We start from the raw sequence: 13,119 nt of genomic DNA, 5'->3' as shown, positions 1-13,119 counted from the left end.
CTGCATATGACCTCTCGAGCGTTTTACGAACATAACATAAACCTACTTCATCTCCCTCTTCCCAGCTCTTATGTAGACTAGGCAAGTATACTCATACATTAACCCGCCACACACAAACCCTCCGATCATAGAAACTACTCGACACAACCACCAACTCCCTTCCTTCCCCCTGATTTCCCCCCAGATTCCACACATCACTCGCATAATTCATACTCTCATGCTCCGTAAACTCCGCCAGCACATCCATCTCACACTCCTTCAACTCCCCACTCTCCCCACCCACAACCCGCACCTTAACCACCCTCGTCCCAGCATGCATACAACTCGCCAACACCAGGAACTCCCACTCCCTAACCCCCTCCTCACCATCCAAGGTACGAGACTGGGTTGAAAGAATCTGCAACCTCCAAACCCCACCCCCGAGCCCAATCTCTCCAAGTACCTCCCCCCGCCGAGAAGCATGATACACCCGCAACGACTCATCATAACTTCCCGTTAGAAGCCACGGCGCGCCATCAGTCATAGGCACAGGAAGTGGCAAAATGGCGGTCACGCCTGCAGTGTGGTGGCGGGCGCGGTCGTCGTGGGAGAGGATGGGCGTGCTAGCCTCAGCTTCATCCTCATCGTCTGAGTTGGTGTTGCTGGAAGGGGCAGGAAGACAGCGAGTATGCAACGAGCCAAAGTCACTCCCTGTAAAGATGTAGCGCATCTTATCACCATCAGGTTGAGGTGGGGGGTATGTAGCTGCTGCTACGTACCAGACTTCTATTTGCTGGGTGGCGGGGTAGGATGATTCCTCTGCTATGGAGAAGGAATTGGGAGGGGATGATAGATTAGTGTTGAAGATGGTGGTTAGGCCGTCGGAGAAGGTTACGGCGAAGCCGTACTCTGTTTTAGCATTGGAAGTGGAGGTGGTGGAAGAATGCCATCCAGCAGGTAACCAGGCTAGATAGAGTGCTGGGATGGAGGGGTCTTCGTGGACCTGGTGGGAGTGGATCTCTTTAATACAGGAACTGACGTCCTCTCCTGCATCAACGTCGGGGTTGATGCGGAAAAATACCACTGATGCTGCGCTGGTTGCTATCGCAGCCAGGGTTGGGTCAGTGGGGTGGAAGTGCAGGTCGAAGACTGCGAATGGGAGAGGATGTTTGTGGCGGAGGGTTCTGTCACTTGTTAGTTCCATACACCTCTTATGTATTTAGATGGTATAGGGGGAGGGTACAGTTGGTTTGTGGCAGCATCTAAGTGCCATAGTTGGAGACTGCCGGTTTTGGTTTGTTGGATTGGTGCAGAGTCATCTTCCTTGTGTTCTGAGAGCAGGTAGGTGCCTACGAGGAAGTGGTTTCGGGAGGAGGGGTGGAATTGGAGACAGCTTGGAGGCTGGTCCAGAAAGATGGTTGTATCTGAGGAGGGGTGTTGGGCCATTGTTGTCATAGTTGATAGTATATCAATATTTCATTATATTAAATGTTCAAGTGGGATGAATTGCATTGCCGTTTTGGGTTTTATGCTGCTTTGGGAATACATCCCGCTATGCTTAGTCAGGATATATACATAACTATGGACATAACTCGAACTGGGATTGTCTGCTACACTCCAAAGCGTAAATTCATGCTGTTACTCTGCCATATGCCATTGATCGCCAACTCGGAAGCCCACCGGCCAAGGATCAGTAGGATCCAACACCATCTGCTTGAACGAATTGATCCAAGCACTTCCTTTGACCGTCGGCAAGACAGCGTCATAGTCCCCCAATTTCTGCGTCCCGCGGATGTGACACTCGAAAGTGCTTCCAATGATGCTGTGATGCTGGAATCTCTCGCCTACTGCGAGCTGACCCCGAGCATGGAGTACTGCCATCCTTGCGCAGCTTCCTGTGCCACACGGGCACCGGTCGAACCGCCCTGGGGAAACCACAACGGTATTGACAGCCGTCATAGTATCCCGCTGAAGTGGCTCTGTAAACTCGAGGATACTAACGCCTCTTATGCTGGGGTTCTCCGGATGGACGGGAACAAATGGAGCCTTTTGGAGAGCATCTTTGATTCGCTCTCCGTATTCAATCAACTTCGGCCCGTTTTGGTTGCTGATGCTAATCCCAAGTGAAGTCGCATCGACAATACCGTAGATCATTCCTCCCCATGCAATATCAACCGAGACAGTCCCCAGTCCAGCGACATCGACCTTGTAATCCAAGGCGAAAACAAACGAAGGGACGTTATCAAACGCGACCGCCTTGCACTTGCCACCCTCGCAGTCCGCAGTAACAGGCACTAGACCTGCTGGAGTTTCCAGGACTATCTTGGTGACTGGTTCAGTCATGGGCACCATGCCTGTCTCCAGAAGAACAGTCGTAGTGGCAATGGTGTTTCCTCCAGACATGGCAGGGTACTCCTCAGTCTCCATGATTAAAAACCCAGCGTCGGCCTTTGGGTTGCAAGGAGGTAAGACGAGATTCACACACATGGCCGGACGTCCCCGAGGCTCTTGCATGAGAAGTTGGCGGATATGGTCTTCTTTGTCGCGAAAGTGAACGAGCTTCTCGTACATGGTGCTGCATCCCGAGGGATTCAAAACACCTCCGACGATCACATCGCATACTTCGCCGGCACAGTGGCAGCCCACGACGTTGATGGATCTGGCGAATCTCATTTTCGAGGTGGAAATTACTCAAGGGAAGTAGGTTTGAGATGGATGTCAGTTGTAGGATTAGCCAGAGCTCGTGGGCTATTTATCGCTTTCAGCGCCCGCTCGAGCATGTCTGCTCTACTGATACTTTGCGTACTGTCCGTAGCAGGAGAGATAGCCAATGCCACATCACCGGTAGTGTAGCCGATCAGAGACATCTTCCCATCAAGCTTCAGGTCACTTGTCATTCGTTCCTGACTTGGATGGAACATAGTACTGCCATTCAGTGATAGAGTGCATGCGGGGAAGTGGATCAGTCTGTTCGGGAGCCTAAGCGATATCTCAACATGCATCGGCAACGTTCCCGACAAGCTGTTGCAATTGTGAAACCCTCATTTGCCAATTGTCGCAATCAAAATAGATTACTCATCTATGGTTAGTTGTGGTTTAGATGAAAGTGGCAGGATTTTGGCTACTATGCTCAATCCTTTCCAATTGAATTCTTAAAGAAATTATTCCGAATCAATAGTCTAGAGATACCGTTGACATCATGATATCAGATTCACGAAAGAGGATCATAGAGTCATGAAGGGCATCTCACTATGGTTAGTAAACCTGGTGCTATTGCGAGTCTTAGAACGGAAATACGCCGATGAGCGGGGAATACTTCCCCGCCTGTTTGTGGGGGTATCTTCTGATAAGCATCTGTCTCTTCTCACATCAATCTTTCTTACATTATAGTATCTTTCTTATCAGAGTTGCTTCTCAAGTTGCAATCTCTTCTCAGTATATAGCTTTTTCTCATTTGTGATTTCGTCTTACGTCTCTTTTCAATACAGGTGTAAGATCGGTGCCTTTTTCTATTCTGACACTCTGCTGAACTTCACTTCTTTGCCTCGCTTCTGAACCTCACTCTAAGTTGTTCTATCGCATTTTTCTACTGAATTCCCCTACTGCGCCGTCATACTTGAAACATTCTCCTGGATCAATCTTCTGGAAGTTTCACCCGATATGAGAAAGAGTACAGTGGCAGGCGTCGCACAAGCCAGAAAGAGATCAGCTAAGGTGTAAGAGGCATTCAAGTGTTGAACTATCTACTGTCGCTAATAGTCGTCTGAAAAGGTGCGTACGATGTCGAAGACAGAAGATCAAGTGTTCTGGAACACAGCCATGCTATAGCTGTAGCAACCGAAATTTCTCTTGCATTTTTGACGACATGAGCCAGAAGGTTCTAGTGACACGGAGGTCTGCCATCCCGGGCCTAACCATCCATACCGTCGACTCACAATTGAGAGCTACATAGGCATATTGCTGAATTGAAGCAGAGAGCGGCACAGTTGGAGAATCATACGAGTGACCTTCACACGATAGGATTGGCTCCCGACAATAGTACTCATTAGTTTCTCCTCAAAGTCTGGCGACGTAGTCAATGCTAACATTTCTAGGCTCAGCTTCTTGTGAACGTCCTCCGGAAAGCATACCGGATAACTACCATACTCCCCCAGAAGGCGATTATCCTGAATCCGAATTGGTGAATCCACTTGTCTCTGGGCCACCTGCCTTTATGTCACCGGGCAATGGAAGAACTTGTATGTTAATATCACTTCATAAGATGGAGCAACATCTAACAGCTTTCTAGATTATTTAGGGACATCCTCAAATTGGTCCTTCGCTCGACGCGTACTCAGTGCGGTTCATGAACATGCTCATAAAGAATCCTTACCAACAGAGGCGCTGGTGTTCGAGGGAACTGCATATGACCTGGGCTGGGACGGATCCCGAACTGATCCGAGTCCAGAAAGCCCTGTCATTCCAACACTTGACCATGCCATATTCCTGATCAATGCCGTCAAGTTTCGCTGTGGGCAGTTATACCACTTGTTTGATGACAGTGACTTTATGAAATCACTCTATAGTTTCTACTCGGAAGGTCAGAGGACAAGACCGAGAGGCCTATGGTACATCCACTTTCTTATCATTCTGGCTTTCGGAAAAATGTTCACACATGTGAAGTACCTTAAGGGAAAGCCCCCTGGTATCAGCCTCTTTGTCAAAGCTTTGCAAATTCTACCAGATCACACCCTCCTTTACTCCTCACCGATGGTATCGACCGAGATTCTATGCTGTATTGCCATTTTCTACCAAGCCCTCGACTGTCGAACTGCCTCTCATAACTATGTCAGCCTCCTCACTAGATATTTGCGAAGTCGTTAGCTGATTAGATACAGGTGGGTCAAGCGATGCGAATGGCCATGGCTCATGGCATGCACACCTGTATGCCCGTCACGGAACTGGGACGGCATAGTGTTGAGAGGTGCCGGAAGATCTGGTGGACTGTCTATATTTTGGACAGACACATGACCTCTATTCAGGGGCTTCCCCAGTCTGTCGACGACCGCTTCATTCAAGCCAGGTTGCCCTCTCCTGAGGGCTCTGAAAATATGACAAACTTAGACATGCACATTAAATTATGCCGGAGCATAGCTGATATCAATGCCAGTAAGGTTCCCATTCCTTTCTAGCTTTGATAACCTTATTCAAAAACATACAGCAGTATATGCCACTGATGGCAGACTTAACCGAACCTTTTTATTGAACATCAAAGGAGCATTGTCCAACCTAGCAGGACTGGCAGATGACCTCAACAAATCATTCCCGCTGCGTCTAGAAGCAACAGACAGTGGTCTCTCTCGAGTAGCAGCATATTTGCACCTATTTTACCAACAAGTGGGTTCATCTTCCTAGTCATTCTTCTCATATTGACTCGATTAGTGCGTAATAGTGGCTACCAGGCCTTTGTTGTTCTGCTTTCTTAAAATCCGACTTGAGTCTGCGGAAACAGGTGTTCAATCCCTTCAAAAATCTCAGAATGTAAGGAATCTGATCAAGATGTGCTTAGACTCTGCGCTGCACAGTATAAGAATTCTGCACGGTCTAGCGTCTCAGGGCCTTATAGGTAAAGAACATGTTCGTCCGATATTGTTATGGCACTAACAGAACGACTAGAAACCTTCCTCACTTTTGATCTGGAATCTCTTTTCATCTCCACGGTGGTGCTTCTAATGGCTCCGGCAATTGACCGTCAATTGGTAGTCAACGATACGTGGTGGCATGCTACAGCGGACCTACTATTTAATGACATGGTCGAGGCTGGAAATCAGATAGCACGCTTCCGGCATTCGGAAATACAGCAGCTAGAAGAGAAACTGAATTTGCTCTTGCCAAACCAGGACCAGAATGGGCAATCCAATTCTGAAGTTCCTCTACACTTTAACACAAGACAGCCTTTTCCTTCGCACGAAGCTCATACTGCAACACCTATCGACGGAAACTCTTGTTCTGATCCATTCCTTGGTGGTGATACCACACCGGCGGCTGGATGTGCATTTGAGCCATCGTTGACATCTTCTGAGATGATGGCCATGGCGAACTCGATCGAATTGTTTGACGCAGAATGGGTATCGACGATGATGGACAACCATGCTATTTGGTAGTTCTAGTATGCCCGTATACGTCCTGCAGCTGAACATCTCAATGGTGAACTTCCCGTCAAAAATGAAAATCGACTACTTATATCTCACAACTACCCTGCTTCTCCTGATAAAGTCTCAATACCTCCCTCCCAGCCGTCAAATCAGTAAGACCCACGCCGACACTCTTATAAACAACCAACCCCTCCTCCATATACCTCTCCACACGCCGAACATGCTCATCACCAGATACCTGAGTCCTCCCCTTCTTCAAAGCAAGTACGTCCCCAATCTCCACCACATCCCCCTCTTCCAACCCACTCTGCACAAACTCCCCACAGCCATGCATCGCATACTCCCTATCATCCACCAACACCACCCCCCTCCCCCTCTCCCCAGTCAACGGATTAACCCCCTCCTCACCACATACCACACCCCTAAGTAACTCCGGATCCAACTCAATCATTTCCGGCAACCAAGACCCAATCGCTGAAACCAACGGCTTTCTCCTACCCATCACCCACGCCGCCGGAAAAAGCATCTTCTGCGAAGGCGTCGTACAGAACACACAATCCGCCTCCTTCAAACACCTCTCAACCTCACCATCGCTCCCATCAGCACTCACAAACCGAAATTTACACTCTTCTGATCCCCACCTCCCCCCCATCTCCCCCCTCACCCTCCCAACCAACGCCTCCACCCGTCCCCTCGAAGAACCCACAAACGTAATACACCTCACCTCCTCCCCCCTCAACCCCAATATCAATCTCGTATGCCACAATGCCTGCATCCCAGCCCCGAATATCACTATATTCGATACATGCTTCCGCCAGGAGAACGGAATCATGGCGCTCATCGACGTCCGGTAGCCGGTTATTTCCTCGGCGGATAAGATCCCTGTGGGATTGCCCAGCGGGTCTAGTATGATTAGGAGGCCTTGGATCGGGTGCTCGCGTTTTCCGGTGGTTGAGTTGGGAGCTGGCTCGACGACGAGCTTGGCGCCGATGCTGTCTGGGGAGGTGAAGGGGCGGAAGAGTGTGCGTTGTCCGTTGGGACGGGTTAGGGTGCTTGGTGGGGGTTGGTGTTGTCGTTCCGGGGTCGTGGAGAAGGAGATGAGGGTGGAGGAGATGGTGTGGAGGAAGTGGTGGATTTCGGGGCGTGTGAGGTTTAGGAGCAGGGTTTGGATGGTGGGGTTGGGGAGGTGGTGCATGGTGCTTTTTAGTTTTTTTTCCTTTGGGATTTGTAGATGGAGGGTGTAATGAGGTAGGAATGAATAGAGGGAAAATTATCTTAGGGGATTAGATTCTTTGAATAGGAATATGCGGAGTATGGATGCATCTAAATACTACGAGATTGGGATACTACTGTACTTAGATGCCGATGCGTCGGGAGGGTTGCCGTAGCGTTATGGACTATCGGGTATGTTGCCGATTGATATCGCAGCGGCGTTTTTACGGCAACAATAGCCTTGGGCGAATTGGGGATGTACTTAAGGCCTTATTAGTGGTCTATTCTGCGGTAACTAAATCTTGCAAGGCAATGGCAGCCCGTGACTATCTGCTGGCCAGGACTGGATGCATTTCGCAAGGCTGGAACAACATTTGGACAGCCTCCTCCCCAACGACACTCTACCCCCAGTCCATCGTCCTTTTCCTATTATTCATGCAACAAGTAATGATCTACCTAAAACATGCTAATTACAGAAACATAAACAAAGCGAATCTCCAGCAGGCTGAGCTAGCTGAGTGTCAACGCTAACAACCGAGCCGGTCAGTTCTATAGTAGCGCCGGTTGGTCCGCTCGTCTAAACATGTATAACGATTGACGGGACTAAATATACCCTGCAGGGGTCTCGCCCAAGAACCCAACACATAAATATGTGACTGAATCTCCATCTTACGGCACCAACTACTATCCACATCCACAATGGGAGCCCAATTCTCTCAGTTCTTCCCTCCCCGCCCAACCTTCACCCCCGATGACATCCCCCAGCAATCGGGCAAAGTGGTGCTCATCACCGGCGGCGCATCAGGCATCGGCTTTGAAGTAGCCAAGGTCCTCTACCGCAAAGGCGCCAAAGTCTATATAGCAGGACGATCAGAGTCCGCTGCTCATGCGGCCATCCAGGCTATCCAGAAGTCCGTCCCTGAGGCTAGCAAGTCCAGCTCGGGCGAGCTACATTTTCTCGAACTCCATCTAGACGACCTCTCTACTATCAAGGCCACTGCATCTACCTTTATCAGCAAAGAATCCAAGCTCGATCTCCTCTTTAACAATGCCGGCGTGTCCCAACCCCCGCTAGGCAGCGTCTCCAAACAAGGCATCGAGCTCCAACTCGCAACAAACTGTCTGGGCCCTTTCCTCCTCACTCAGCTCTTAACTCCCCTCCTCGAAGCCGCAGCATCATCCGACTCTGGACTCACCACCCCCGGCTCCGTCCGCGTCATCTGGACAAGCAGTCAAGTCGCCGAGCTCTCCGCTCCGCCCGAAGGCATCATCATGTCGGAGCTGACCAACCCACCGAAAGACGCTGTGCGGAACTACGTCACCTCGAAACTGGGCAACTGGTTTCTGTCCACGGAAATGGCCCGTCGGTATGGCGAGAAGGGAATCGTCAGCGTAGCGCAGAATCCGGGCGCAGCTAATACGAATCTCTTGAGGAATGCGCGCTGGATGAAGATTCTCTCTTGGCCGCTGCTGCATAGTCCGGCTTTGGCGGCTCATACGGTGCTGTATGCGGGGTTGTCGGGGGATCTGGGGCTAGATAATAATGGTGCGTATGTTGTTCCTTGGGGGAGGATTCATGATGCTGTGGCACCGGGGTTGTTGGATGCGATGAAGAGTAAGGAGGAGGGTGGGACGGGGAGGGCGTGTGAGTTTTGGGAGTTTTGTGAGGAGAGGACGAGAGATTTTATGTAGATAGGGTTGGAAGGGTTTATTATGACAGAAAGGATGTTTATTAGTGTCTTCATTTTCTTAGCTACCATATTCATTACCACGCGGAGGTATCCAAGGGTGTCTTGATACTTCAGTATATACTGCCCGTGTTTGTTCTGTTCTAAGGGATTCCGGACACAAATGGAAGTAACTTGTCTAGATAATAAGCTCCAATCAGTTTAGTTAGACCAGTGACAAATACTGCAGTAGTAACCTCAAGAGTAATCTAATCAGTCGCAATGCCTTCACAACCTGTGCATGATGATGGCCGTATACATGCATGTCGATCTGCTGGCCTCGTTAAAATTACTTGGATCCCGAAATACTTGTAGGTAGTTCTTATTCTCCAAACCTTTCGTGGAAAATCATAGTCTCGAATAAATAGAGGACGGAAGAACTAAGCTACTTCAATGAGTGATAGCTGCACCCATCCGCATCAGGTGAGAGGTAGTGGTATATGCTGACTCTTATAATGACAGATGATTGGTGCAATGCCAAGAGGGCTTGCAGAAATGCTTATAAGCATGCTAGTTCTGTCCAATATTTGCGCTGTCGTATCTGCGTGATGCTCACTGGATGAGCAATAGGTGAGCCTCGGACCAGCCGTGACCCCGCCCATCATCTAATATTGCTTATCATTCAATACATTTTCTGGGCAACCCCTCATTTCTCACCACTTCTCTCTTCCATCTCCATGTCTTCTATTCATACATCCACTTGGCTTCAACTCATCATGTCCGCTCCATTCGCCAAGTTTCCCTCGTCGGCGAGCATTTCGCCTAGTCCCTTCACTGTCTCCATTCCGGATAAACAATTGAATGACCTGAAGACCCTCATCCGACTGTCCAAGATTGCTCCTCCCACCTATGAGAGCCTGCAGTCGGATGGCCGATTTGGCATCACTTCCGAATGGCTGACATCTATGCGAGAGAAATGGCTCTCGGAGTTTGACTGGTTCGGTTCCTTAGCTGGTCCATCGATGTGCAATGCTGATCGGTTAATTTAGGCGACCATTTGAAGCTCGATTGAACTCTTTCCCTCAGTTTACTACTGAGATTGAGGGTCTCACGATTCACTTTGCTGCTCTCTTTTCCGAAAGGGAGGATGCTGTACCTATCGCATTGCTTCATGGTTGGCCCGGTAAATATATACTTTGCCTCGCTTACGGTATGTTCAAGCAGGTCTAATGAATCCATAGGCAGCTTCGTCGAGTTCTACCCAATCCTGCAGCTATTCCGGGAGGAGTACAGCCCTGAAACCTTGCCTTTCCATTTGATTGTTCCGTCCCTTCCTGGGTATACTTTCTCATCTGGCCCCCCGCTGGACAAGAACTTCGGCTTGATGGACAACGCCCGGGTCGTAGACCAGTTGATGAAGGATCTCGGGTTCGGAAGTGGTTATATTATTCAAGGAGGCGATATTGGTAGCTTTGTTGGACGGCTATTGGGCGTAGGTTTCGACGCCTGCAAAGGTTAGTGCTGCTCCGCCATCGAATATGCTGCCATGCTAACTTCCACCAGCGGTTCATTGTAAGTGCACCGCCCTCATATATGTTTACAAGACACCAACAGTATAGTGAACCTGTGCGCAATGAGGGCTCCCCCTGAAGGCCCGTCAATTGAGAGCTTGACGGCGGCGGAGAAAGAGGGAGTCGCGCGAATGGAGAAATTCATGACCGATGGCCTAGCTTATGCCATGGAGCACAGTACTCGGCCCAGTACGATTGGCCACGTGCTGTCCAGCAGTCCGATCGCATTACTTGCATGGTGGGTTTGCTTTTTTCGGACAAATATATGTTAAAGTTTCTGGCTGACTGCATCCAGGATTGGTGAGAAATATCTCCAATGGGTGGATAAACCCCTCCCTTCTGAGACCATTCTCGAGATGGTCAGCCTGTATTGGCTGACGGAAAGTTTCCCACGGGCAATTCATACCTACCGCGAGGTATGTGTGAAGAATGTCACCTGAAGTGACAGTAGTACTATTGGTATGTGTTGTGCTGACAGTGTAGACTACCCCAACTGCCTCCGCTCCCAATGGAGCGACGATGCTGCAGAAGGAATTATATATTCACAAGCCGTTTGGGTTCTCCTACTTCCCCAAGGACCTTTGTCCTGTACCTCGGAGCTGGATTGCTACAACGGGAAATCTAGTATTCTTCCGGGATCATGTAGAGGTAGGTTAACCCCAGTATAAATTCGTGCGTTGAAAATCTGACATTGATCGACAGGGAGGACACTTTGCCGCATTGGAGCGTCCACGCGAGCTGAAAGCCGATCTGACGGCGTTTGTCGAGCAGGTATGGCAGAAGTAGGAGTACAGTATTTTAGTAACTAGCAGATAAGTAGTTGTAAATTGTTGATTCACCAATAGTATTCTTAACTGCACAAATATTGACAATTGGCATGTGCCGTTCCATGCACAAGCACGACTAATTACCAAAAGTAGGCAGGAGGAAACCTCCGTATAGAAGCTCTCCCGCCGATCCGCAAAGCGTGACGAACATTAAATTAATCAATTAATTAATCTCCTCCCTTCTGCATCTCCCCGTCCCATCGTCTTATCTCCCTCTAACTCTCCACCACATCATCCTCTCCTCCCCTCTCATCCATCTCAATTGCATGATCTCCCCCCTATCCCCATTATTAATCTCCCCCCTTCCCTCCCATCCTAACTAATCAATCCCCCAAACCAAAAACCCACGTCATCGCCCGCACAGCAGCAGCAGCAGCACGCATGTCGTCCTCCTCCAGCTCGAGATCTGGATCTCGACCACCCCCCACAACCAGCAGCACCAGCACCAACGCAACCACCCCCTCCTCCCTCCAACAATCCGCCGCCTCCTACTTCTCCTACCCAGTAACCCACGTCGTCTCCGGTCTCTACCGCCGCCTCACCGACCCCCCCTCCACCAACACCAACAACAACATGCGCCGCAAAACAACCACCACCACCAATGACCCCTCCAACCCCGTCTTCACCCCCATCCGCACCGCCTCCCCCTTCCAACCACCCCCTCTAACCCCCCTCACGCTCTCCGACCCCTCTCCGCTCCTCACCCGCTCCCTCGCCGAAGAAATCCGCCTGCTAGTCCCCCCGCGCCTCCAACTCTGCAACACCTGGCACCTAGCCTACAGTCTGGACCGCGACGGCGCCTCCCTCTCCACCCTATACGACAACTGCCGCGACATCGCCTCCACCCGCAGCCCCCGCGCCGGCTACGTCCTCGTCATCAGGGATGCATCCCCTTCCTCGAACGCCGTCTTCGGCGCTTACATGACTGACCCCCCGCACCCGGACTCGCATTACTACGGCACCGGGGAGTGTTTCCTCTGGAGGGCGAGCGTGTTACCGCCTGCTACGGCTATGCTGAGCAATTTCATCACTAATGGGGATACCGCTGGTGAGGAAGGAGGAGGAGCTGGAGCAGGTGTAGAGGCCGAAATGCTCGAGAAAGCCGGATTACCGTTGCCTCCGAGCGCGGACACAACGAATGCGGGACGGTCGACGACGCTGCGTCGGGCGGAGGGCGAGAAGTGGCTTTCTCCTACTTCTTCTACCTCTGGAGCTGCTGGAAATGGTGGTGCAAGTGGAAGGACGAGTGGGACTGTCACGCCCGAGCAGATTCGCTTCAAGGCGTTTCCGTATTCCGGGGTTAATGATTACATGATGTTTTGTGAGACGGGGTTTTTGAGTTTGGGTGGGGGGTATGTTGATTCCTTTTCTTTGTGCTTGTGCTGTGTCTTATGATGATGATGCTAATGGGTGTAGTGACGGACATTATGGCTTATGGGTTGACTCGAGTCTCGAAAAGGGTGTTAGTGCGTCGTGCCAGACTTTCGGGAATGAGCCGCTCTCCGATGAGGGCGTCAAGTTTGATATTATTGATGTGGAGGTGTGGTATGTTGGGTCTTGAGTGGGAAGTACTGCTTGCTATATTGCCAATGTTAATTTGGCTGTAATGGTTTGAGTGGGACGCGTCACATGACTATTATCTGCTGGCAGAATGGTCCATAATCATGGGTTGGTTGGATGGTGGTGGTGTTTTGGGACTGGATGTGCAATTGCTGGCTTGATTTGCCTA

General features: G+C 50.2%; 7 protein-coding genes across 7 annotated transcripts; 4 read left to right on the top strand and 3 right to left on the bottom strand.

The window, feature by feature from the left end:
* Positions 1 to 91: 91 nt before the first annotated feature.
* Positions 92 to 1,425, bottom strand: AtWU_09501 (uncharacterized protein; the record flags this gene model as incomplete). Its single annotated transcript, XM_035504607.1, has 2 exons — positions 92 to 1,163; positions 1,223 to 1,425. 2 exons carry the CDS (start codon positions 1,423 to 1,425, stop codon positions 92 to 94), a joined length of 1,275 nt encoding a protein of 424 aa, XP_035360500.1.
* Positions 1,426 to 1,617: 192 nt separating this feature from the next.
* Positions 1,618 to 2,652, bottom strand: AtWU_09500 (proline racemase family protein; the record flags this gene model as incomplete). Its single annotated transcript, XM_035504606.1, has 1 exon — positions 1,618 to 2,652. One exon carries the CDS (start codon positions 2,650 to 2,652, stop codon positions 1,618 to 1,620), a length of 1,035 nt encoding a protein of 344 aa, XP_035360499.1.
* Positions 2,653 to 3,844: 1,192 nt separating this feature from the next.
* Positions 3,845 to 5,373, top strand: AtWU_09499 (fungal specific transcription factor domain-containing protein; the record flags this gene model as incomplete). Its single annotated transcript, XM_035504605.1, has 6 exons — positions 3,845 to 3,873; positions 3,932 to 4,017; positions 4,074 to 4,217; positions 4,268 to 4,806; positions 4,857 to 5,127; positions 5,180 to 5,373. The coding sequence occupies 6 exons, from the start codon at positions 3,845 to 3,847 to the stop codon at positions 5,371 to 5,373; spliced, it is 1,263 nt and encodes a 420-aa protein (XP_035360498.1).
* An 825-nt stretch (positions 5,374 to 6,198) lies between these two features.
* Positions 6,199 to 7,308, bottom strand: AtWU_09498 (shikimate/quinate 5-dehydrogenase; the record flags this gene model as incomplete). Its single annotated transcript, XM_035504604.1, has 1 exon — positions 6,199 to 7,308. The coding sequence occupies one exon, from the start codon at positions 7,306 to 7,308 to the stop codon at positions 6,199 to 6,201; it is 1,110 nt and encodes a 369-aa protein (XP_035360497.1).
* A 716-nt stretch (positions 7,309 to 8,024) lies between these two features.
* Positions 8,025 to 9,017, top strand: AtWU_09497 (short-chain dehydrogenase; the record flags this gene model as incomplete). The annotated part of the gene is made up of 1 exon (XM_035504603.1): positions 8,025 to 9,017. One exon carries the CDS (start codon positions 8,025 to 8,027, stop codon positions 9,015 to 9,017), a length of 993 nt encoding a protein of 330 aa, XP_035360496.1.
* Positions 9,018 to 9,768: 751 nt separating this feature from the next.
* AtWU_09496 (epoxide hydrolase family protein) lies at positions 9,769 to 11,349 on the top strand (the record flags this gene model as incomplete). The annotated part of the gene is made up of 8 exons (XM_035504602.1): positions 9,769 to 9,989; positions 10,042 to 10,175; positions 10,234 to 10,506; positions 10,556 to 10,564; positions 10,612 to 10,801; positions 10,859 to 10,979; positions 11,047 to 11,211; positions 11,266 to 11,349. 8 exons carry the CDS (start codon positions 9,769 to 9,771, stop codon positions 11,347 to 11,349), a joined length of 1,197 nt encoding a protein of 398 aa, XP_035360495.1.
* Positions 11,350 to 11,771: 422 nt separating this feature from the next.
* Positions 11,772 to 12,951, top strand: AtWU_09495 (putative oxidative stress response protein Oxr1; the record flags this gene model as incomplete). The annotated part of the gene is made up of 2 exons (XM_035504601.1): positions 11,772 to 12,742; positions 12,807 to 12,951. 2 exons carry the CDS (start codon positions 11,772 to 11,774, stop codon positions 12,949 to 12,951), a joined length of 1,116 nt encoding a protein of 371 aa, XP_035360494.1.
* Positions 12,952 to 13,119: the final 168 nt, after the last annotated feature.

Source organism: Aspergillus tubingensis (assembly GCF_013340325.1).
Source record: "Aspergillus tubingensis WU-2223L DNA, scaffold_11, whole genome shotgun sequence".
Taxonomy (NCBI): domain Eukaryota; kingdom Fungi; phylum Ascomycota; class Eurotiomycetes; order Eurotiales; family Aspergillaceae; genus Aspergillus; species Aspergillus tubingensis.
Note: the sequence above shows the minus strand (reverse complement) of the source record. Positions and strands in the feature narration are given on the sequence as shown.